The sequence below is a fragment of the Jaculus jaculus genome, chromosome 7 (assembly GCF_020740685.1).
Source record: "Jaculus jaculus isolate mJacJac1 chromosome 7, mJacJac1.mat.Y.cur, whole genome shotgun sequence".
Taxonomy (NCBI): domain Eukaryota; kingdom Metazoa; phylum Chordata; class Mammalia; order Rodentia; family Dipodidae; genus Jaculus; species Jaculus jaculus.
Window position 1 is genome coordinate 145783132 of NC_059108.1, and position 25294 is coordinate 145808425.

The 25294-nt window shown below is 43.7% G+C and overlaps 1 protein-coding gene across 2 annotated transcripts in view; it reads right to left on the reverse strand.

The window, feature by feature from the left end:
* The window catches only part of Rgs6 (regulator of G protein signaling 6), a 610193-nt gene that overhangs the window by 176410 nt on the left and 408489 nt on the right, over positions 1–25294 (reverse strand). For both annotated transcript variants that reach the window (XM_004649425.2, XM_045154255.1), the window contains exon 3: positions 19154–19253. In XM_004649425.2, the coding sequence (XP_004649482.2) occupies positions 19154–19253 (100 nt within the window). The remainder of the gene's footprint in view (positions 1–19153; positions 19254–25294) is intronic.

Consider the following 25294-nt stretch of genomic DNA (forward strand, 5'->3'; position numbering starts at 1 on the left):
GTGAGATTTGAAAAATGATCTTCTTTCTCTTTCCTGAATTCTTTAAAATGAACATACATGGTCTTTATAGAAAGAATAAGACAATTTTCAGTAATGTTTTTAATGAAAAGGTAGTGAAAGTAGATCTTGGCATGTCATCTTGTTTTAGTATAAGAAGAGATTGAAAAAAACCAATAATTTGATTTTACTTTTTGTAAAGAAACAATTTGTGGTCATTATGAGAATAGACTATTGGATATCACTTTGCTCATTTACAAAGGTTTTTGTAGTCTTTCTTTTTAAAGTATGCTGTCCCCACAGCTCCCGACTCAGGTCTGTTTTAAATAGATTGTGTGACCCTAAGGTAGTTAAGATGGCTCCATTTTTAGTGATCAAATTACTGGCTATTAGTAATCTGGAGGATCATCCTGAAATGCCTTCTCCTGAACCTTACACCCTGGCCCATCTGTTTCTTTTCCCTTATCCCACGCCATGGACAGGCAAAGTGAAAGGCAGTCAGGAAATGTGGCTCTCTTCTTCGTGAGCAGTGTGGGCCGTGGGTTTCACTTTGCTCCTCCATGACTTCGCTGCATCTCCGAAAACAAGAGGATTAGGGTAGATGCTTAGGTCTTGACCATCTGCATCACTCGGGGAGTCTTGTCCACTAGTGATGCCTTGGCCCACCTCCTTACGCTCGGATATGAAAAATGCATGAGCTTCTAACAGACCATCAGGGTTCAGTACCATCCTCCCCAGATTCTAGTTTACATCACGGACTATCTCACTGCAGGCTTCATGCTGACTTTCCAACGCTCTGAGCAAAGTGGGATAAAGTGTGTCAGACCTTCACAGGTGGTGTGGCTGGCGTGGAGCTCTTACGTAGGAGGAGATAGAATGGCGCCCTGTCTGTCTTAGCCCATGAGCCAGGTAAGGAGTGACATCATCAGACTCTGTTTCCTCAGCGTGCTGTGTAGGGGCAGTATGGTCTTCGGATGAAGAGAGAGAGAGAGAGAAATGAGAGGGGGGAGAGCTGTTTCTGCTTTTCTGATTAAACCCTCACTGACACTGTGACCCTTCTGAAATTCCTATCTGGTCATGCCAACCTCATTTAAAACCTTCGATGTTTTACCATTATTTTCAAGACCACAGTCCCATGGGCCCTCCAGCCTCCCTCCCCTCCCCCACGCCCTTCTGCCTTCTCACCGTTGTGGTCACCATGGTTGTCTCAGTCCTTTGTCCTACATGCTATCTTCTCTTCCACAAAAAAGGTGTCACAGTGCTGGCCTGGGTTGTTTCCTTTTCTCCTCGTGGTGATAAAAACACTTTATGGAAGCAACTTAAAGGAGAGGTTTCTTTTGCCTCGTTTTGTAGGGGTTCTGGTAACCATTGTGCAGCACTCCTGGTAATGGGAATGTGTGGTGGAGACTTGTTCACATGGTGTGGACCAAAAGCAGAGAACGTGGAGCAAGGTGTAGGTCTAACCTTCACAGACCATCCCTAGTGACCTACTTCCACTGGCCAGGCCCCACCTCCAAAATCCTCCACAGCCTTCGGAATGGTGCCACCAGCTGGAGACCAAGCATCCGAAACATGAGCCCATGGGGGACATTTCTGATTCAAACCATTACATGTTCCCTTGGCCTCGATGCCTCCTTGCAGCCATCTTTATCTGGGTCTTAGCTTCCTGGTCAGCCTGGTCAAAGTCTCCTCTCTGGTATTACCATCTACCTCTCCTCTGAAGACCATCCCATGTTCATTAGCTTGTGCAATTTCTTGTCAAATTCTTCCTTCTTCCACTCAGTTCTAAGCTCCAGGCAGGTGAGTTGGGGGCTGGGGTGGGGAACTATTCCTGCTCTTCACTGCGTTTTCCTACACCTGATAGGTAGTTAACTTTTCTTCCTGGCCCAGGAAATAACACTGAAATAAGGCAATAAATAAAGGATGCTGGATTGTCAAGGGCCACAGAGGAGAAGCAGCAGGGAATGGCAGAGGGTATGACATGTAAGGGACTTGCAAAGTTGACATCTGGTCCCCTGGAGTTTGGGAGCCTCCACCAGCATCATGCATGAAGCTGATCCTGACTACACCCAGTTAGGTCATGTGTCATGTTCCAACAAGAAACTGGGAACTATTAATTCATGTAAAACGGGTGCTTGCTGAGAGTGAGAAAAACTCCCCTTTACCTCAGTCAATTACTGCTTAATGACTTTTCAAAGTCATGACAGCTGTTATTCTTAACTATTGAAGCAATCACATTATAGTGTTCGACTTTTTTTTTCCCCCCTTAAAGTTTGAGTTGCTTTAAAGTAAAAGTAGAATTTGGAAACGCAGCATTCTCTTCTGAATAAATTAGTGTCTGTGGAAGAGAAAAACAATTAACACATCCGTGAATTATGGCTGCATCTTCTTTCCAAGGGTAATTTATATAAGCAAAGCAATTTTTGGCTGACTTTAGGTGCTTGAATTTGCTAAGGTATGTTTGAATTTCACAGTCTGCTTCCAGCTCAGAGCACAGCCTTAAATCCTGGACATGGCCCTGGAGAATGAAGTTTGATTAGAAGGTTCCTGATGATAGAGGCTTATCTGTAATGCCCCTCAAGGAGTAGACAGTTATCTAATAGGCTCATCTAACCCCTAGAATAAGAGCCAAAAAGACCTGACTGGAGTTCTAGATTCCCCATGAACTAGCAACGAGACTTTGGAAGGGTCACACGACCAACATCTGTGAGTACCTATTCCTTACTGTCGAGTGAGTCACTGAGATCACAAAAGACCCTCCAGTGTGGTATGATGCTGAGGGCTTCCCTTTCTTTTTTAAAAATTTATTTTATTAAATTTCTTTTTAATTTATTTGACAGCAACAGACAGAGAGAAAGTGGAGGGAGAAAGAAAGAGAGAGAGGGAAAGAATGGGCGCGCCAGGGCTTCCGGCCACTGCAAACGAACTCCAGACGCGTGCGCCCCCTTGTGCATCTGGCTAACGTGGGACCTGGGGAACCGAGCCTCGAACCGGGGTCCTTAGGCTTCACAGGCGAGCGCTTAACCGCTAAGCCATCTCTCCAGCCTGAGGGCTTCCCTTTCTGGCAGCAGGTGTTTGCTAGACAAACACGAGTTTAGAGAAAGCTGGTGTGATAACTGAATGCAGGCAATTGCTGCTTACTGTAACTTTCCACTAACATCCCCTCTCACTCCTCCCTTTTTCCCTTTGAACATTTCCCACAGGGACATTTCAAATCATGGAGACTGTTGCTTGGGTGTGTCAAAGTACCCTATGACTCTCATCGCCCATGACAGCAAAGAACTACAGTGCAACTTCCTGATGGTTTCAATGTTCTCCTTTCTAGAACATGCAGACCTTAGACCCTCTGCAGATGCTACGGCGGCTGATGTTTCACTATTCCTCCAAAATGGTAGCTCTTCATACCCTTCTGTTTTATTTGATATTGGTCTATTTTAAGGATCAATTTATTTTCTGAAGGATTCTTTCCAGTTGCCTACACTTTTCTGTTCCCACCATCTGTTCTTGAGTCTTTTTATTAAGCATGTGCTTTCCTTTGACCCTGACTAAATTCTTGTTTGGTTCCTGTGGTTTTTTCTGGAATTAGAAGAATTTATGAAAATTAATTCAATTGACTTATTAACATGACTCCAAAATTTTCAGTCACATGAGATAGACTTTGCCTTTATTAATGTACCAAAAGTATTCAAACTTGAATATGAGCTATCCAAACAGTTTTACTGTGTGTTTTTTCCCTTGGCCTTGATAAACATTTCATGTCTGAATGACTAAAAAATAAATATAAATGGTCAACCACAATTATTGTAGGCCCCTGGGAGGTAAATAATTATACCGCTCAGGGTATTACTACTGGTGACAATTAGTTTCCAAGTGTCCCTTGGACCATGGATTCCAGGCTCCGGGGATCTAGTCTTGAATCACAGGACACAAAGCTTTACCTCAAATGTTGGAGGGGCCTTTGTTAACTTCCCAGTGTCGCTGGGGAATATTTTGATGAGTTTATTTAGGTGACTTCCCCCTCCCCCAACACTTCTGTCACCACCCTTTGCCCCATGGGGCAGCCCAAGTACCTATACAGAGTACCCTTGAGGAGCGACCCCCACAGGAGACTAAGAATCGGGACTGGAATTGAGTCTTGAAAGGAGTTTTGTTCTCGGTGGTCTCCCAGGAAAGCAGTCTAGTGTGGAACCATGGCAAAGGAAAGGAGGGTGGAGTGCAGGAGAAGGCCCCCTCTGGGGGTACCCTGCCACGCAACTGACCAAAGACCCTGATATCCAGGACAGGCATGGTTTTTGTCTCTCTCCTTTTCAGGCAGCCAGAAAAGTCATACATCTCTGCACCCCAACCCCATAATCTATATTCACAGCATGATGTAGGAGCAGAATTAATGAGCTTAGCAGATGGGCCAAAAACATCCAGAAGAATTTCTCACAGGAAAGAGAAGTAAAGGGAGTATTTTATGTGCTTAAAAACAAGCACCAGAGAGTGCATGACATTACACAGGAATCACTTATAGGACAGAGTTATTATGACAGGCACTATTCTAGATGTTTTTACATTTAATCCTTCTGACAACCACAAACGTGGGTACTATTCCTATTAGAAGCTCTGCTTTATAGATGAGGCAACTGAGGCCCAAAGAGGCTAAGTGAAGTGGCCAGGTACACAGCCAGGAAGTGCCAGAGGCCACACCCAACCCAGAGAGGGGAACATTAGAGTCAGGGTAAAGAGGGTCCAGGAACACAGACGGTGACGCGGGGGAAGTGATGAGGTAGAGAGGAGGCTGTCTAAGGGAGAATGATCACACGGTCTGGGGAAATAGCCACATGCTCTGATCCGTATGTGGAGGAGATGCCTACCTTGCTTGAGATCATACATACACCACCCTCCAACACGTAAATGCAAGTCTGAGCAAAAGGAGACACAGCAAAAATAAAGCTCAGTCTGAGAAGAATAAAGTAAGACTCCTTGCCCAGCACCGCCTGAGGACTGTTCTAGGAATGACACCCAGTGGGAGGTATCGGGTAAAGGTCAAAAGTGACAAATCTTGGAGTCCAACAAGGAGCAAAGTCTACTGATCTTATCAGCATATATTTGGGTCTACAGATTATCTCTGTCTCATTTGAAAAAGAAAAGAATATTTCTCCCAAAAGAAGTCTTTTCTTTCTCCTCCCCTGCCCAGGCAGGGTCTTACTCTGTAGCCCAAGGCTGTCCTTGAACTTGTGATCCTCCTACCTCAGCCTTGCAAGTGCTGGGATTAAAGGCATGTACCACTGCATCCAACTAGGAATTATTTAAATATGTTTCTGGTAAAATTGTCAAACATAGGGCTGGAGAGATTGCTAAATGATAAAAGGCACTTGCTTGTAAAGTCTGATCACCGGGGTTCGAGTCCCCAGTGCCCACATAAGCCAGGTGCACAAAGTGGAACATGTGTTTGGAGTTCGTTTGCTGGCTCTGGCATGCCCATTTTCTCTCTTCTTGCAAATAAATAAATAAACCAAAAAATTTAAAGGTAAATATAAAAAAAGTGAGTAAATTAGTAGGTAAAGATCTCAAATGCCATCTCCCATCAGTCATAATTTGAATTGCGTTCCTTCAAAACTTCACATATTTAAGTCCTAATCTTAAGTACCTCAGAATTTGAGTATATTTGGAGACAGGGTCATCAAAGAGATGATTCCGTTTTGTTCTTACTTTTAAATTCTCTACAGATAATCTCTTCCTTCCTCTATAATGACTGCATGTGGGATAGGCAGGTCTTGGAGCCCTGCCTTTGGTTTGCTCTCAGAGGATAAATGACCATCTTTTTTTTTTTTTCTTTTTTTTAATATTTTTAGCCAGGCGTGTTGAAGCATGCCTTTAATACCAGCACTCCGGAGGCAGAGGTAGGAGGATTGCCATGAGTTCGAGGCCACCCTGAGAATATAGACTGAATTCCAGGTCAGCCTGGGCTACAGTGAGACTTTACTTTGAAAAATAATACATACATACATACGTACATACATACATACATACACACACACACACACACACACACACACACACACACACACATATTTGTTTTCAAGGAAAGAGCGAGAAAGAGAGAGAGAGAGAGAGAGAGAGAGAGAGAATGGGCACGTCAGGGCCTCTAGCCACTGCAAATGACCTCCAGATGCATGTGCCACATTATGCATCTGGCTTTATGTGGGCACTGGAGAAGCCAACCCAGGCCATTAGGTTTTGCAAGCAAGCGCCTTAACCACTGAGCCATCTCTCCAGCCCTAAATGACCATTTTTGAGGAAGGTAAAACAGAAGGGACTGTGTGAGAGAACTTGGTACTGTAGACAAAATTCTTTGCTCTGTTTCTTTATAGTCTTGCTTAGAGCTGGACCAACAGCCCATACCAGAACATTGTCTGCTTGTGACTATTAATAAGCAGAACATGTGATAGCAGTCATGTAGACCATTGGCGGGTTTCTTTACAGAAGTTTGGCATGTGGATAAAATACATAGCCACTAGCCAGGCATGGCGGTACATGCCTGTAATCTCAGCCCTTGGGCGATACGGGCAGGAGTGTCAGGAAGTTGAGATTATATTTGGCTTCCCAATGAGTTTGAGGATAGCCTAGCGTACATGAGTCCCTCTCTCAAAAAACTAAAATCAACAAAATGAAAACACCAACAACAAATCCCAAAATAATACAGCCTGCTTAAAAGTATATAAGCCTGGGCTGGAGAGATGGCTTAGTAGTTAAGTGCTTGTCTGTGAAGCCTAAAGACCCTGGTTCGAGGCTGGATTCCCCAGGACCCACGTTGCATAAGGGGGCGCACACATCTGGAGTTCGTTTGCAGTGGCTGGAGGCCTTGGTGTGCCCATTCTCTCTCTCTTTGCCTCTTTCTCTCTCTGTCTGTTGCTCTCAAATAAGTAAATAAAAATAAATGAAAAGAAAAATTTAATAAAAAAGTATATAAGCTTGAATGTTTCTTACTGGTCTGTCCAGTAAAAGTCAATGTTAATTTTATTAGTCAAAGTATAATTAAAAATCACAGCAAAATAAAATTCACCTTCTAAAAGTGAATGTGTTGATTTAGACTCACTTCATTACATACCTGTATTTATATTCATTTGAAACTAATATTTCTCCCTTATTTATTACACACAGCCATGTGCATGTAAGTGATTTTACATGGCTGAAGATTTGGTATGGAAATGTACACAGTAAATTTTTTTTAAGTAATTAACCTTTTCTAAAGATTTTCATTTTTTTAACATTTAATTAATTTATTTAAGAGAGGGAGATAGAGAAAGGAAAAGAGGCAGATATAGAGAGAGAATGGGCATGCCAGGGCTTCTAGCCACTGCAAACAAACTCCAGATGTATGTGTCACCTTGTGCATCTGGCTTGCATAGGTCCTGGAGAATTGAACCTGGGTCTTTTTGCTTTGCCAACAAGCACCTTAAAAGCTAAACCATCACTCCAGCCCTACAGTAAAGTTTTGAAAAATTATTTCATTGTAAAATACATAAGTATATACCAAAGGTATAAAGCATGGGTATATTTTTAAATGATCATAAAATTATCACCCATGTTCCCATCATCCAGTCAGAAATAAAATGGTACAAGTATCTTTGAGATCCTTGTGCCTCTCACCTCAGGATATCTTGTTTCTTTATTGGCTCTGTAAGAGTTAGCCCCTCCATCCAAGTTTATATTTATAACATTTAGACAAATGCATAAGAATCCTTAGATAACATACTGCCTAATTTTGTCTGAATTTGAACTTCCTATAGGTGAGATCGTGATATACTCCGTTGGCTGCTTATTTTCCCTTCCTGTTAAGTTGTTGGATTGCACTTATGTTAAAGAATATAGTTGATCAATCTTCATAGCTGTGTGCAGTTCACTCTCTGACCGCGGCATATTCCTTCATCCATCCCCAAAGCCAACAATCATGCCCAGGTTGCTGACACGCACCGTAATGCTAAGATGAGTGTCTTCAAGTCCTCACTCAGTGGATTCCCTAGTCTACGAGGTATTCCCGGTGGTGGTAACTCCATCATAAAACACGCGTGAGTTCAACTGAAATAGACACTGTCATAATGTTCAGTGTGGATTGCCAATTTCTACTCCCACCGCCCCACATGGACGTTTGCTTTGCTCTGCACACGTGTGCTTATTGGCATTTGTGGGAGTCCTCAACAGTTTCCAGTTGGTTAGTTGAAGTGGTTTCTCATGACAGATTCAACTGCAGTATCACGATCATTAATTGCATCAAACAAATGCCATGTGCTTATTGGCCATTTATATTCCATTCTCTGTGTTTGTTTATGTTTCTGCCCATTTTTGTATGGTGCTGACTTTTACTGATTTTTCTTAATCTTCAGGACTCGCTTGTCTACTTCTGATCCTAACGCTTTTTCAGGAGTGTCTTACAAATACCTTCTTCCAGTTTGTGGTCTCTTGTCACTCTCTTTATAGCATCTTCTGTGGAATGGAAAATTATTAATTTTATTTTATTTTATTTTTTTTAAAATTTTATTTATTTATTTATTTATTTGAGAGTGACAGACACAGAGAGAAAGACAGACAGAGGGAGAGAGAGAGAGAATGGGCGCGCCAGGGCTTCCAGCCTCTGCAAATGAACTCCAGATGCGTGCACCCCCTTGTGCATCTGGCTAACGTGGGACCTGGGGAACCAAGCCTCGAACCGGGGTCCTTAGGCTTCACAGGCAAGCGCTTAACCGCTAAGCCATCTCTCCAGCCCAAATTATTAATTTTATTAATGGAGGTGAGTGGAATTTCTATAATTTATTTCACTTCATTAATTGTAATTTAAAAAGAGTCCTAGGGCTATTGCTCATCATTCTGGACAGTACTAGCTTACAGCTACTAAGTATCTTCACTCCTTGTCCCCATAGGCCCATGGCCTTCTCATAGTGCAAAATGCATGCAGTCCAACGTCAGAAGTCTCCTTAGTCTTTACCAGTCCCAACACTGTCTAAAAGTCCAAAGTCTCATCTAAAGCTCAAGACAGTTTCTTAACTCTGAATTTATAAGACCAAAATATACTTCTAACATTAATGGCACAGAATAAACACCCCCATTCCAAGAGGGAAGAATGGGATCATAGCAAGGAATGATCAGACTGAAAGCCAGGCAGGGCTAACTCCACATCTTGTGCTGTGTGTCACGTCTCTCACTCAGGATGGGATCATCTGGGCTCCAAGTGACTTGGGTGGCTCCATCCTCTATCTGTGTTGTCTGTATAGCCTCTTTTGGGCTGCAGCTACCCCAACCTTGCAGCTTTCCTTGGCAGATGTCCCACAGTCCTGGTGTCTCTAACATCCTGGGGTCTCTGTTGCAAATTAGGGTTCACCTTCACGGGCCTCCTTGGAGGGACTTTGACCCTGCCTCACATTGCCTAGCCTTGTCAGCTTTCTGGAATTATGGCACAATTTTCCATGACCTTTTCAAGGTTGTATCTTTCATTCTTCCAAGACCATTAGCACATGAACAATGCTGCCCAGTTCTATGGCCAGCTTGGGATGAAGCCTGACCCTGTTGAACCATGGCTGTAGAGGGTCTCTGTATGTCTTCCAGGCTGACCTTGAGGAAACACTTCCCTAGGTGATTAAGTCTGAGCAGGGAACTCTCTCTGTTTAGATGTTCTTCCTTCAAGTGAATTTGAAATGGCATAGGATGGATCCTTTGATACAGGGGCTGGGAGAGATTGTCAGTAGTTAAAGCTACTTTCTTTCAAAGCCTGCTGGACTGGGTTCAATTCCTCAGCCACCCATGTGAAGTTGGGTGGCATTAATTTGCAGCAGACAGAGAGGCCCTGGTGCACATATGCCTAGATACCCTCCCCTCCCCACGTACAAATAATTTTTTTTGTTATTTTATTTTTTATTTTAGAGAAAGAGATAAAGATAATTGGTGTCCCAGGGCCTCAGCTACTGAAATCAAACTCCAGACACTTGCTCCTCCTAGTGGGCATATGCGACCTTGTGCTTGCCTCACCTTTGTGTGTCTGGCTTCTGTGGGATCTGGAGAGTCGAACATGGGTCCTTTTGCTTTGCAGGCAAACGCCTTAACTGCTAAGTATTGCTCATGGCCAGTGACACTGTTGGTGCTTCTCCTCACTTTGCCTAGTGGGGATGTGGGGATATTTAGATGCAGGAAATGTTGAGGAAAGTCTAGAAAAAGGTAATTGCTGAGGTTTGCATAATTCATGCCTCACTAAAAACTCATGCTAAGGTTTACTTCTCCACAGCTGCCGTGTTGTGAGATGGAGCATGATGGGTGGTGAGCCTGATAGTGTTCTTGGATCTAGAACATGAAGTCTTAGAACCAATAACCAAGGCTAAGTGTTGCAACTCAAGTCTTATCTAAAAGCAACTTCAAATCACTCGTGGCTATAATTGAGATAGACATAGACTGTTTTTTTGTACTGAATTTGTCTTGCTAATGTCAATACTAAGACAATGCCCATAGTTATCTTGTAAATTCTATGTAGATAGATTCCATGTCATAATAACATTCCTGTAATTTCTTGTATGTTTTCTTAAAGTTTTATTATGATACCATGGTCCCCCGTGGAACAGGGTGACAAAATCCATCACTGCAAATGGAGCCAAGCTGAGAATGAATGTTCTCTATGTTCAGATCTTTGCATAGATCCTTCTAGCAACATGGTTTTGTTAGTCTCCCTTGCAACACATCCAGTCATTTTAGTGCATGGAATTCAGAGCCATAGCAGTTGACTCAGGAAGCCCACAGTCAACGCTGCTCCTCTATCACCCCTGTGACAGGAAGGGGGCCCACTCGAGAGTCCTTATCTGTTTTTTGAAATAGACTCCTCTCTGGGTCAGTTATAATGAACATGTATTTCATCCCATCAAATTTTATCTCACTTCAAAACACATTTTTTTTCTGGTAGAAATATTTAAAAATAAACTTTAGAATACAATTAGCAGGTTATATGGTATACTTTCTCTTTTAACAAATGAGCTGTCTTTTCTGTCCTTCACTCCACTTAGTATTTCTTCTCAAGAAGAAAAAAAATATCAAGCAAGGAAAAATGTGCAAAGATGAATTAATGTGACATTTAGAATAAGATTTTAATGACACAAAGGCCAAGGGCAGCAGAGTTTTGCTTTTTCCTTTTCCAATTATAACCTGACAGTATTTCAGGATGTTGTTGCTCAAGTGAACCTCATAAGGAGAAAGAAAAAATACATAAATATAAAAAAACTGCTCTATATCAAAGGCATGTTTGTTAAGGCCACCAAAGCGTAATGAATACTTAATTAAGCAGTATCTTTTCTAGAATTGGCTCTGGAAAAGTCTTCTCCATAAATACTGGTTGTGCTACAGATGGTTTTGGAAACTTCCTATGAAAATAAACTATGAACCCATTTAAGAGTATATTTATTTATTTATTTTTAAATATATTTATTTATTTGAGAGAGAGAGAGAGAGAATGGGCACACCAGAGCCTCTAGCCACTGCAAAAGAACTCCAGATGCATGTGCCCCCTTGTGCATCTGGCTTACTTGGATCCTGGAGAGTCGAATCAGGACCTTTTGACTTTGCAGGCAAATGCCTTAACAGCTAAGCCATCTCTCCTGCCCTATTTATTTATTTTTTGAAGGGGGGCAAATAGTGAATGAGAATGGGCATGCCACCACCTCTAGCCATTGCCAACAAACTTTCAGACACATGCAGCACCACCTTGTGAAGCTGGCTTTATGTTGGTACCAGGGTTTATATGGGTACTAGGGAATTGAACCCTAGTCCTTAGGCTTTGCAGGCAAGTGCCTTAACTGCAGAGCCATCTCATCTCTCCAATCTCTATGAACCCATTTCTAACTATAAGAACACAACTGCCCTCATTTGCTCCATTACACCTTATTGAAAGCAAAATGGGGCATTTCTCTGGTTGAACCGAGTCACCAAATTGACTTCAACATACTATAAACAAAGGAAAGTTATTATTATCATTATTGTTTTTACTGAGGAATATTATGTAGAGACAATATACTTTTGGCTTTCTAAGCTCTAATTTTTGCTACCATGATGTTGCTAACAGCCCTGCTGGGCATCACAATGGTCTTTTGTGGGATGTCATATATGCCCAGGGCAAAAACAACCCTGAAAACCAGGACTTTCTCTCTGTTGTTAAGTATTTTGTTCCAGTCACCCCTCTTTCTTGCCAACTTTCCAATGACATCAAGTTGATCTTTCCAACCCCATTATCTTCTCTTATCCCCTCCCATTAAGCCCTTTCTTGTTCCCAATGGGCCCCCTTTCTTCTTTTGTGTCTTTCTGTGACCCACTGAGTTTGTTGCTTTCAGGAGCATGGTGGGGTGGGTATCTACTAGACAATGAGCAACTCACCAGTGTAGGTGCCACTAAGCAATAAGACTCCGCAGCTAGTAACTGGTGGGTAATGAAGACATGCTACGTATACACAATGGAGTTCTGGTCAATGGCAAGGAAAAGTGAAACAGTTCACCTCTCACAGAGGTTCTTACGTAGGAAATCTGCCTGAGGGGACAGTGTGCTTTTCCCTGGTACAGGAGTCCTCAGATAAACTTAACTCTCTCTGTCTTTGAGTATGTATGCATGTGTGCGCATGTGTTTATGGCCTTGCTTTGGTAACTGATGCTTGGACAGGTTACTGATGTCTTCGAGTTCTTGTGATGGGAGCCTCTGAACTGGTCCTCATGACCTCATCGTCTTTCAGCTCTCATTGCCTCCGCCAGACCTGCATCATATTGAGCCCATCGATGTGGATGATGGAGGAGGGCAAAGGGACACATCAGAATAGGAGAGGAACAGGTAGGAAGAGGAAGGGATCAGTGGAACAAGGACAGGGAAGGGGGCAAAGGAAGGTCATAGGAAGGGAGTATGACTAAATTAAGGCATGTTCATTTATAAAAATTCTCTAGGAAGCTCAAGTCTCTCCAGAGAAGTGGCACATGCCTTCCAGCATGCAGAGCCGGCACCCTGTTGGCCTCGCTGGCCGCTGGGCCTCTCCCAAAGTCCCAGTGACCTTTGCAGTGAGACGGCAGCCATGCACAGTGCATTGCTAGACAGGCACGGCTATGTTCCTAAGCACTTGCTGCAGAGAAAATGAAATATTCAGAGCAATGTAAGTGTTTCTGAAATAAATATGTCACTTCTCAAAGTGCATATTAGATGATTATATAAATAAATTATGGCATGCTAATTAAAAATAAAGTCTATTTTATATGCTAGTAATTTCCTTAATTTATCACATGTGTAGGAATAATATGGTTACTTTGAGGATCTGAAAGATATTTTAAACTACATTAAGACCTGGATAAATGAAATTAGAGTTATAATAGTGTGAAACCATTTAAGCTGATGGCTCGTGGAATTATTGTATCACATCTGTGCAGTCAGTGTAATCTGCTTTTCATGTTACCACAATGATTTACTTCTTTCCACCGAAGTGTCAGAAGGAAATTATTTGTAAACTTTTGCTCATTTCCTTTTTAAAGAATAATAGCTTGGGCTGGAGAGACAGCTTAGTGGTTAAGGCACTTGCCTGCAAAGCCAAAGGACCCAGATTTGATTCCCTAGGAAACCCATGTAAGACAGATGCTCATGGTGGTGTATGCACTTGGAGTTCGTTTGCAGTAGCTAGAGGCCCTGGTGCACTCATTTTTCTCCTTCTACATATATCTGCCTCTTTCTTCCTTTCTCTCTCTCAAATAAATACAAAATAAAGAATAACATCTTGGTTGTCTAAAAGTCACTGTCATTTCCTTCACACTATAGTGTGTTTTGTGCAGCCCAGGCAGACAAGGACAAATCACCACACATCTAGTGGCTTAAGTGTCTTCTCACATAGTTCTGGAGCCCAGAAGTCCAAAATCTGTTTCACTGGACCAAAATCAAGGTGTTGGTAGGGTGTCACTCTCTATCTGGAAATTCTAGGGAAGCTTCTGGTAGCTTCTGACATTCCTTAGCTTGTGGTCACATCTCTACAACTTCTGTCTTCAAGGTGCTATGGTCTTCTCCTCTTGCACTTGCCTCTCCTTTCTCTTTGCTTTATAAGGATACTTGGATGGTATTTAGTAGGACCCAACCCAATAGTCCAGAACAATTTTATCTAAACATCCTCAGCTTAACTAGATTTCCAAAGATCCTTTTCAACATAAGGTGGCATTAACGGGTTTTAAGAACTAGGGCTTGATTATCTTTGGTGGGGGTCATTACTTAGCCTAGTGCAGGAACCCCACAAGTTCTCTCTATTTTGAGTTCATTTCCTCTCAGTGACACAGAAGGCAAGGGAAAAGAGCACTAGTCAGCACAGGGGCTGGCTGAACAACATGGAGAACCTGCAGCGTTCTTAACCTGTGCTCACATTGTCTGATCTTTGCCACAGCATAAGGAAAAACTAGTGGCTTACACTAAGCCAGAGGTAGATGCAAGTAGAACATCTGGAAGAAAACTGGCAAGGGTGAGCTTCAGACAGCCCTTCCTACACATCTTGTGAAGTCATTGAAGGTCAGAGTGAGAAGGGACTACAGCAATGTTTAACCCAGACAAGGAAACCAAGACTCAAGGACGCTATTGGCCAGCTCACAAGCAGTTGATAGACCTTGACTCTTTCTCCCAAACCACACTGCCAAGATAAGAAAAAATACTTTGAGGGCTGGAAGGATGGCTTAGCAGTTAAGGCATTTGCCTGCAAAGCCAAAGGACCCAGGTTTGATTCCCCAGGACCCACATTATCCAGATACACAAGGGGGCGCATGGGTCTGGAGTTCGTTTGCAGTGGTTGGAGACCCTGGCGTGCCCATTCTCTCTCTCTCCCTCTCAAATAATAATAAAAAAAATACTTTGAAATGTCTTATGTCCATATCAAGCCATAGACATAAACTTGTGGTGTATGAAAATGGATGGAAATGGATCTGGGAAGAGTGTTGAGATAGCAAAATAAAATGCATGTGCATATCTGAGATACGTCCTGAAAAGTATTCATACAATAAAAACTTGTAAGGAAGAGCCAAGTGAGTGTTATTTTAATCAAATTCATTCTGTTCTTCTTTGATTATGAGAGAGAAGTAGAGTTGAGACTAATGAACTAGAAAATAGGGAGGGAGTGACTTTCAGTTCATTGTAAGGAAGACGTTTTCAAAGGTCACCGTTATTCAACGATGGAATGAGGGACGGTGGCATTCATCACTGGGGGGTATTAAAACAGAGGCTGGAGGACAGTTGGCTGGGGTGACACTGATTCCAAATCCAGACAGGCTAGAGACACAATCTGGGAAGATGCTGAAAATAGAGGTTTCTGAGTCCAGGCCCACGAGGATGCCTTAGTATCTGTATTTTTAACATGCCACCCAAGCGTTGCAATTCGAGAGTCAAAATTTAAATAATATTCTGCCTGAGGTAGTGGAAACAGTTTGCCATGGTGGTAAAGAATCCAAATTCTGGTTTGGGTTTAGTCCCTGTGATTTTTGAACATATTACAGTATGTTTTGGGGACTCAGTCTTCTTGCCTTCAAAACTAAGCAAGACTAGATATATCTCAGAGCTCTTACATGCTAGGAAATTGGATTACTAAAGGTGGATGAAAGGAAATTAATCTCCAAAGTACCTGGCAAACTTCTCAGGACGTTTATAATGGAGAATTATCCCGGAATGACTGTTGGTGACAGCTGGGTAAGGCTGTGCAGTCTGGCTGCTCTCATGGCTTTGATAGGCATTGTGCCCAGGAGCTGTCTGTCTTATACAGGGCAGGTAGAGAGTGGATACGGCTGCATGCTGGAAGCCAGGAACTCAGAGACCTTCCCACCTTGTCCTTGTCATTCAGCAAAGAGGACCTGAGGAGGATCATTTGCTGTCCTAAAAGGAGCATGGGAGGGTGACTACGAAGCACACTTTGTACACTTTGCTCAGAGAGCCAAGCCCATGGAAGATGAGCTGTCATGGCATGATATGTGTTTCTTATAAGTGAGTCTTCTTCTACCAGAGCCAATGAGCTTTGAATTTGACCTGATACTGGTTTCGACTTTATCCTCCACTTCTTTCTTCCCTCTTCAATTCTCCATTTGCTTTTCCGGGAGAGAATTGGCATGCCAGGGCTTTTAGCCGCTGCAACTGAACTTCAGATGCAAGTACCATCATGCGCACTTGCATGACGTTGTGCATACGCATTGCCTTGTGCATCCGGCTTGTGTGAGTTCTGGGGAGCCAAACCTGGGTCCTTTGGCTTCACAGGTAAGTGCCTTAACCTCTCAGCCGTATTGCCAGCCCCTGAAGTTTGGTCTTTTATCCTCTCCTAAACGTACCCATTTCTTATCTCAACCCATTTCTTCCTGGGCTGGCCTCCCAACCCTCACCTGTCTAACAGATAGTCTACTGGCATTCCTTCACTATTTTTTTTTTTTTTTTAAATCTCAGAAACGTCTAGGAATTCAGCTAGGAGTGAAGATAATTTCAGTTACATATCAGTAGGGAAACTCCAAACTCAAAGTAACAGGAGGTGGACATGGCATTATCGTATTGCCTCCAGGCTAGGGAATGGCTTACAGATGAAGAGGTGGAAACTGTAGGGTCCAGTCATGATGGATGTGTTGACCCTCCCCAGTCCATTCCTCTTCTATAAAATGTCTTCAGGACTTCATTTCCTTATTTCCAACTGTGTCCTAGACAAGACTATCTGCTACCTTTCCAAATTTCAAAGCCAGCATGGCCAGAACTGTTTTTAGGTCTTCTTCTCCACAAGTTCCTCAAGGATATACATTGTACAGGTTAAGTCAATACAGGCCATCTTTATTTTATTAAATGTATTTTCTCTTTCATTAAACATTTATTGTTAATAAAGATATAACTATGAAGTTAAATCACCCATTTGAAGACCAGGAAGATATAGTAACAAGATTATGGGAAGAGGGTTGTTTTTTGTTTCAGGGCAATAAATTCAAATAGGTTTTCCATGCAGGGTCTGAATTGGCCCGTTAGGAATTCAACAGATAAATTTAATTTGTAAGGCAGAAGGCAGTGAAATGGCTACCTTCGCTTGTGTCACTGTTCAGCTGCTGGGCACCTACACCTTAGCAAGACTGTAAACAAATGAACAAGCCAATTTAAAAGGGACTCATTTAAAAGGAAGTGTGATGTGTGTGTCACTTGAGGCCAAGCAGATTCCTTTGATGCACCTAGAAAGCTCTATTTCCGTTTTCTGTTTTGTCATATCTTATGCTGGCCTTCTCATCTTTACCGCACAAAGGTTTCTCAAAACCTAAACTCCCAACTTTGTATTTTTTTTCCCCTAAAGTGATTCACTTTTGAAAACACACAGATGCTCTTTGACTAATAATAGGGTTATGTCTTGATAAATTCATCATAAATTGATTTAAAAAATGCCTAACCAGCCGAGTATCCTAACAGAGCAACAATGCTCGCTGTCCCTGTGACTGCGTGGCGGACTGGGAGCTGTGTTCACTGCCATCACCTCATGTCAGTAGACCAGGAAATGAGCAAAGTTCAAAATCCGAAGCACAGTTTCTCCTGAACGCATACCACCTCTGTGTCAACTTAAACTTGTAGCTGAATCGTCCTAAATCACCCACCATCATCCTCATCCCGGAAATTTCTCTTCATACGTACAGCTCTTCGGTTTGGAGTTTCTTGCCTCCAGCCCATTTAGTCTATTACAAATACACACACCTGCAAATTTCAGTGTATCCTCTTATGTGTTGGAGTGCTTGGGATGGTTTGGATAAGTCGGTGGGATTTTTCCACTCAGTGTAGTCAGTGGTTGGCACAGAGCTCGGCTTCTAGCAGAACACTTCTTGCTTGGGGCTACTTCCTGCACATGGATCTTATCTACCCATCTCTGATGGTCACCATGCTTCTGAGAGTCTGGTGACAAGGGCTCCCTAGGGCTCCGACAGTCTGGGACACACTGTGATACCTTCCCACACTCCTTGTGTTTGGGGCCGAAGCTTTCACCGGAGGGCAACCACCACAGCCTCGGGCTGCTGCTCTCCACTGCCTCGCTTCTTCTACCCGCAGCCCTTGGCACATGAGTGGCAGACCTCCTGTGGGGTGCACAGCGGCTGGTCTGGCCAGGCCTGAGCTGGAAACACTGTGTGGGCTTCATCAGTCCACCAATCATGATTTCATCTTAAAACATTACAAAAAATTATTTATTTATTTGAGAGAGAGAGAGAACAAGAGAGAGAGAGAGAAAGAGGCAAATATAGAGAGAAAGGGTGTGCCAAGGTCTCCAGCCACTGCAAATGAACTCCAGATGCATGTGCCACTTTGTGCATCTGACTTTACATGGGTACTGGGGAATCTAACCTGGGTCCTTTGGCTTGGCAGGCAAGTGCCTTAACCACTGCATCATCTCCCCAGGCCTTATCTTAAAACTATTTTTTAGATTGGGTGTGTGTGTGTGTGTGTGTGTGTGTATGTGTGTGTGTGTGTGTGTGTGTTAGCACGCTAGGGTCTCTTGTCAGTACAAATGAACACTGGATGCATGTGCCACTTTTCACATCTGGATTTATGTGAAGGGCTGGCCATAGCCAAACCATTCTTTTTTAAAATTTATTTTATTTACTTATTTAAGGGAGAGCAGGGGAGAGACTGGGCACACCAGGGCCTCCAGCCCCTGCAAATGAACTCCAGACACATGCGCCCCCTTGTGCAGTGGCTTACGTGGGTCCTGGAGAATTGAACTGGGATCCTTTGGCTTTGCAGGCAAACACCTTAACTGCTAAGCCATCTCTCCAGTCCCCAAGCCATTCTTAATGAGAGGCAAAGAATAGCTTTTTGCTAAAAACACAGACCAGAAACGGACTTAGGTGAGGAAACAAGTTGAAGGTATCATTTTCCCTGTTCACAGACTGCACATCACCATGTGCAGAAAACCAGCAGGGACATTATCTTTCCCCTGGATATTTCTAAGTTTGCTTGAAAAGAACTGAGAGAGGCTGGGATGTTGCTCAGTTGTCGAATGCCTGTCTAGTATTGTACAAGGTCCTGTGTTCCATCCCCAGAACTGGGAATAAAAAACAAAGATTAAGAAAGAATCCTAAAACCCCAGCCCCTCAGATGGTGTCTCCTAGGCAGTACACAGAGCTCTTTAGTGGTCAGCTCTGGCTGAGAGTCTTACCTGTAACAACGCTGGGGATTTTGGAGAGAAAGCTCTTGACTGTTCTGATGGGCACGCCCCCTGCCTTGTCATCTTGCATCTTGGTAATGATGTCTTCAATCTGTAAGAGGTTAAAGAAAAGTAGTGTCATTTTTTTTTTCTCACAAAGTAATGGTTTTTGTACCTTTATAAACAGTCTAAATGCCCAGAACATGTCAACAACAGACAGCAGAGGAAAATCTCCACTCAGTGAGTCAGTAAACGTAGCAACATTATCTTCTATGGACCGGGGACTGGGGGCAAAGAGATCAGAGCGTGATAAAAGAGGGCACGATGCATGTGTTATAGGAAAACCCTCACCCCAAGTTCAACAGTGAAAGGTGGGAGAAATGCATTAGGATTCTTATAGGATCCAACATGCAATTCAATTTGTATGTGATAAAATGTCTTTTCTTATTCAAATTGAGCTTCTATATAGCTTAATCTGTAGGAAATTGTTATATTTGATGCTTCCCAAATGGCAACTTCCTAAAGTTTCACCTAAAACTAACCAAAGGTAGGAATGCCATTGGAACCAGAAAAGGATCCAGCTAGTCATGTGAGAGAAAAAAAAAAAAAAAGACTATCAACCATGGCATGGAAAACCTGGATGTGGGGGCGTTGGAGAGTGGGCGTCTGTGGTTATGGCTGGTGGTGTGATGATGGCCACCTTGATGGAAGCGGACGGTGACAGAATCCTCTCTTTTTGGACTAAGGGAGTCCACACTATCAGAACAAAGAGCATGCCAGGCTGTGGCCTGCAGCCCAGGGCCATGGGAGAGCTTATTGTTGGAAACAGGACGGGGAATAATGACGACTGAGGGAGGATGCAAGAGCTTAACCTGGCAAGCGAGCTTGTAGCTAAGAGTTCACAGGCCATGTGTGATCACTGAGCAGAACTCTTCAGAACAGGATATAGACAAATATGTAACAAGGACATAGATCTTTTCATCAGGGGAAGCGGAACAAGCGGAGAAGGGGAGATAACTCTGTGTGTGTGTGTGTGTGTGTGTGTGTGTGTGTGTGTGTGTGTACCAGGGCCTTTTGCTGCTGCAAACAAACTGCATATGCATGCACCACTTTGTGCATCTGGCTTCTGGGGGGTACTGGGAAATCAAACCAAGATCAGCAAGCTTTGTAAGCAAGTGCCTTTACCGCTGAGCCATCTCCTCAGGCGAGTCACATCATTTTAGTGCTAGAAATGCAAATTACAGCTTATCTAGTTTAACATACTACTATTGCAATTTAAGGGTAAGCAAGGAGAGGGGAAATGAACATCTGTAATTAACACCAGTGGCTACCACAGAGGTTAAACAATTGCCACACTTTCACAAAGTCACACAGCTCCCCCATGGTGGAGCCCATTTTGGACCCAGACACACACTCCAATACTCAGCTTTTCTAAGTTATTCTGTTTCATAAAATAGGATTTCCAGAAAACCAGCAGGGACATTATCTTTCCCCTGGATATTTCTAAGTTTGCTTGAAAAGAACTGAGAGAGGCTGGGATGTTGCTCAGTTGTCGAATGCCTGTCTAGTATTGTACAAGGTCCTGTGTTCCATCCCCAGAACTGGGAATAAAAAACAAAGATTAAGAAAGAATCCTAAAACCCCAGCCCCTCAGATGGTGTCTCCTAGGCAGTACCCATATTATGTTGAACTATTATCGAAGAGGAATTGAATCCACATTCCCCATTACCCATCTCAGCTGCTGCAGGGCTATCTGATGAATGCAACCCAACCATCCAGGGCACTTTGAATAGGACTTATGCATGGCCAAGAGAGCTGTTGCTAGAAAAATGGGCACATTTCCAAAGTAATTTATGTTTTGATCCAGCGTGTTATTTGAAACCAGACATATCAGTTACATTATGGTTGCTGTGAAACGGCCAGAAATAAATGAAAATTGGAAGGAGGCCAAAAAATCCAATTCAGGTAGACCCCTGGGTGGTGTTGGATTGTGATTATTGTGACAACTTTCAGTCTTTGTTGCTGTGGGCTGGATATGAAAGGACTGGGGCATACAGAGAAATTCTCCATGTCCCCTTTGTCCTCCGCTCAGTTTAGTTGCTTCATTACATGACAGAACCTTCCAAGGACTTATTTTCTCAAGAAGATGTCATCTGTATCTCATTATGTTGGCCCATGTGGTTGTTCAAATGAAATGTCTCCCACAGGCTCGTGTTTTGAACGGGTTGGCCCTGGCTGGTAGCCATCTGGGAGAGCTGCAGAGCCTTTGGGTGGTGGAGCCTTGCTGGAGGAGGTGTGTCATTGGGGGCAGCCCCTGAGGTTGAGGTCCAACGAGCTCACTCGGATGAGTTCCTTCCTGGTGCTGTGGAGACGTGATGCCCGGCCTGCTGTCTGTTCTGCCAAGCTTTCCTCACCATGGTGAAACTTCCCCTGTGGACTGCAAGCCAACATAAACCCTCTCCTTCCATATATTGCTTTTGGTTGGGTCTTTTGTCCCAGCAATGAGAAAATAATGACAACAGCCCACAGTGTACCAAGAAGTGTGTCACTCATCAGGGATTACACCAGATTAAAAAAAAAATCAGCCTTTACAGGGGTGGTGGCACATGCCTATAATCTCAGAACAAGAATCTTAGAGGCAAAAGCATCATGCGTTTGAGGCCAACTGGGCTACATGATGAGACTCTGCCTCAAAAAGCAAGCAAGCAAGAAGCATGGACAGCCTTTCACTTGACTAGAAAGGGGATCACTCTCCTGTAGTGGTGTACAGCATCGTGAGCATGGAGTTTGACCTTGGCCATGAGACTTGCCTGGCTGCTCAGATGTCCCTGAATGCAGGGTAAACGCAGACTTGTCAGGTCCCTGGACCTGCATGGCTGTGCTCACCCTCTGCTTTTGCCAATAGAAGATGCTTTGTGTCACAAGGAAGGTGAGTGGCATCCGCAGCAAGCAGGTCTAAGGCAGAGTCATGCCTTCACACAATCACTCCGCTACTCCAGGAGATCAGCCAAACCCCAGTTGACCTGCTCATCCAGGAGCAGAAAACCAACGCCCATCATCTTATGACATGAAATGTATGTGGTTTTTACATTATTTATTTATTTGAGAGCGACAGACACAGAGAGAAAGACAGATAGAGGGAGAGAGAGAGAATGGGCGCGCCAGGGCTTCCAGCCTCTGCAAACAAACTCCAGACGCGTGCGCCCCCTTGTGCATCTTGCTAACGTGGGACCTGGGGAACCGAGCCTCGAACCGGGGTCCTTAGGCTTCACAGGCAAGCGCTTAACCACTAAGCCATCTCTCCAGCCCCCAGACAGCTGTTTTAGATGGCCTGGCGCGCTGGTGTGGCAGAGAAAATGTTGACAGCTGTTTGTGCCGGCACACCGCCCGCTACGCTATCAGGTGATGGTACCCTCTTCCTTGTCTTGGTTTTTGGAGAATTCCCAGTAAGTTACAAGAAGGCCTCAGGAGCTTATACAGTAATGATGAACGTGTTTAAATGCCTATTTTATGATCAACATTGCCCTAGGTATTTCATATAAGTTGTTTGTTTCTCCATCTTAAAAATTATTTAACAATGATGCTGCCATGGAGACCCAGGAGGGTGAGGCACTTTATGCAAGGTCGCAGAGCTAATAAGTGACAAAATCAGATTCCTGCTCAAGTCTGTCTAAATCCAGTAGACAGTGAGCATTTATCACAGGTAAAGTTCATCTTCTTCTTCTGAGGTCTTCAGAAAAGCTTGGCTAAAATGCTTTCTCTTTCCCAGGGAATATGGGAAGGCAGGAAGGCATAGACATATATTTCTTCACTCTTTGGTTCCATCTAATTTCTGACATCGTCTGTACCTAGGAAAGGGCAAAATCAATGCCCTGACATTCTTCCATATGAAGGGCTGAGTCACTAGGGAATATGTTCTCCAAGGAGCTCAGCAAATAGGTAAAAGGCTTTTCCAAACAGCAGGAGGACGGTAGCCATTACACCACCCAGTGGCCTTCCTTCCTTTCAAGTGAAAGGAAGACACCACTCACCGACATGGGCCTGTGTGAGGGTGAGGGTGGTAAACAGCAAAGCCACACTGGGAATCAGGCACACTGGCCTGAGGTCCAGAGAGAGCCGTGGGCCTCACCTTCAGCGAAGTGTTTCATCTCTTCCATGTCACTTTCCTTCTCTCTGCAGCAATGGATGGCTTTGCTGACTGGAGACCTGTGGTTTGAATATATGACAAATGCAAAAGGCCACCTGAGAGGAGTCAGCACTGGGGCAAGCGGCGGGAGGCCGACGGCAGGACCGCGGAGTCTCTGATGCCTTCACAGACTATGTGAGCAATGACGGGACAGGCCAGATAGAGCCCCAACCCAAAGGGGCCCCCCTCATACTGGTTCTTCATGGCCAGCCCAGGCCTGCTCAGCTCTTCCTTTGTGGATGCCATTCCTGACAGAAATGTCAATGAGTCCATATTAATATTGGTTGTGCAAATTGAGTGAAGCAGTGAACTCATTTATTGGGCTCACCCAATGTTTTCTCCATGGAGGATCAAAACCTTTCAAGTACAGGCGAATCGTGGTAGAATTATTGAAAAGAAAAGTCTATACGTGGGAAGCAGAGGGTGCCTCGGACATGAAGGGCTTTTCACTGCAGCGTTTCACCTTGACCTTGCAATCAGTTGCCTGTTTCCAGCACCTCGTGACTGCCACCTCAGCTCTCGCATTCCATTAAAGACCCTGGTGTCTGTAAATGAGTGACACTAACTCTGGGGACATTGTCTTGTCAGCCCAGTGACAGGACTCTGGGATGGCTGATGATAGTCACAATTCCCAAGCACATGCTTCACTGAGCATGCTCTGTCCCATATGTCTCCTAGGGCATCAGGCCACTTCCCTGTTTTCTTTTTAAATAGTTTCAGAATTCTTTAAAAAATTTTAGTTATTTATGTGCAAGCAGAAAGATACAGATAGATAGATAGATAGATAGATAGATAGATAGATAGATAGATAGAGAGAGGGACAGAGAGAGAGAGGGAGGGAGGGAGGGAGGAAGGGAGGGAGAGAACAGGTAGGCTAAAGCCTCCAGCTACTATAAACGAACTCCAGATACATTCACTCCTCTGTGCATCTGGGCTACATGTGTGGGTCATTAGGTTTAGCAGGCAAGCACTTTAACCACTGAGCAATCTCTTCAGTCTGTTTTCTTTCTTAAAAACACAGCATGCTGCTATTTCCAACTTTAAAAAAAATTAATTTTATTTATTTGAGAATATGAATATGAATATGGGTCCCTTTAGTTTTGCAGGCTAGCACCTTAATCACTAAGCCATCTCTCCAGTCCCTATTTCCAACTTTTAAATGTGTCTAGGTTCATTCGTCATTTTACATTGACTGTGCCAGGCCCTGTATGTGCATCTATGTAGTTTAAAAAGTCAGGTAGTAGAATTGATTCTCCTTCATAATGGAATAATAGGTTTCTCCTTAAGACTGTGCTGGAGAGAGTGGGGTCAAGTATGGGCTCTGAAGAGGCTAGAGGCGTAACACCAAGAAATTCCATATTAGAAGTCCCATAGAATGGGTTCCATAAAGACACCCCCCTTTTTTTGTAGCTCAAGACCGTGATTTCAGTGGCCCTACAGGAATTCTGAGATCCTATATGCTCACTGTGATGATAATGAAAATGCCTGTTAAATCGTCTTGGGTTAAACCAGTGCTACCCCATCACCACACCAGTCTTCTGACCTGGGGTGCTTTTGGTGGTAATAGCCAGGCTCCCTCCGCCTGCGCAGGCTTGTGGCTATCACTGCTGCTGGGGCTCATTTCTATGAGAGCCACCAACATGGTCGGATGGCTGTCCTTGCCCTAGGCTTCACTTATGTGCTAATGGTGGGATCAAAAGGGAAGAGTGTGTTTGGCTCTACTCATTCCTTTAATGGCTAAAGGCCCATTCCTTTCTAGAAGACTCCACAGATTGCTGCTCACATCTCAGGCCAGCACCGCGCCCGGTGTGAGCCAGGGGCCGTGGTGGGGAGGTGGATGAAGTACCCTCACTGATTTTGGTGTAATGGTTTTAGTATTGTCTTAGGCAGTGCTCCATAAATGAATCTTCTAGGAACTTTTTCTCCCACGTAACTGAAGAGAACACAGCGAAAATGGTGCTCTAGGG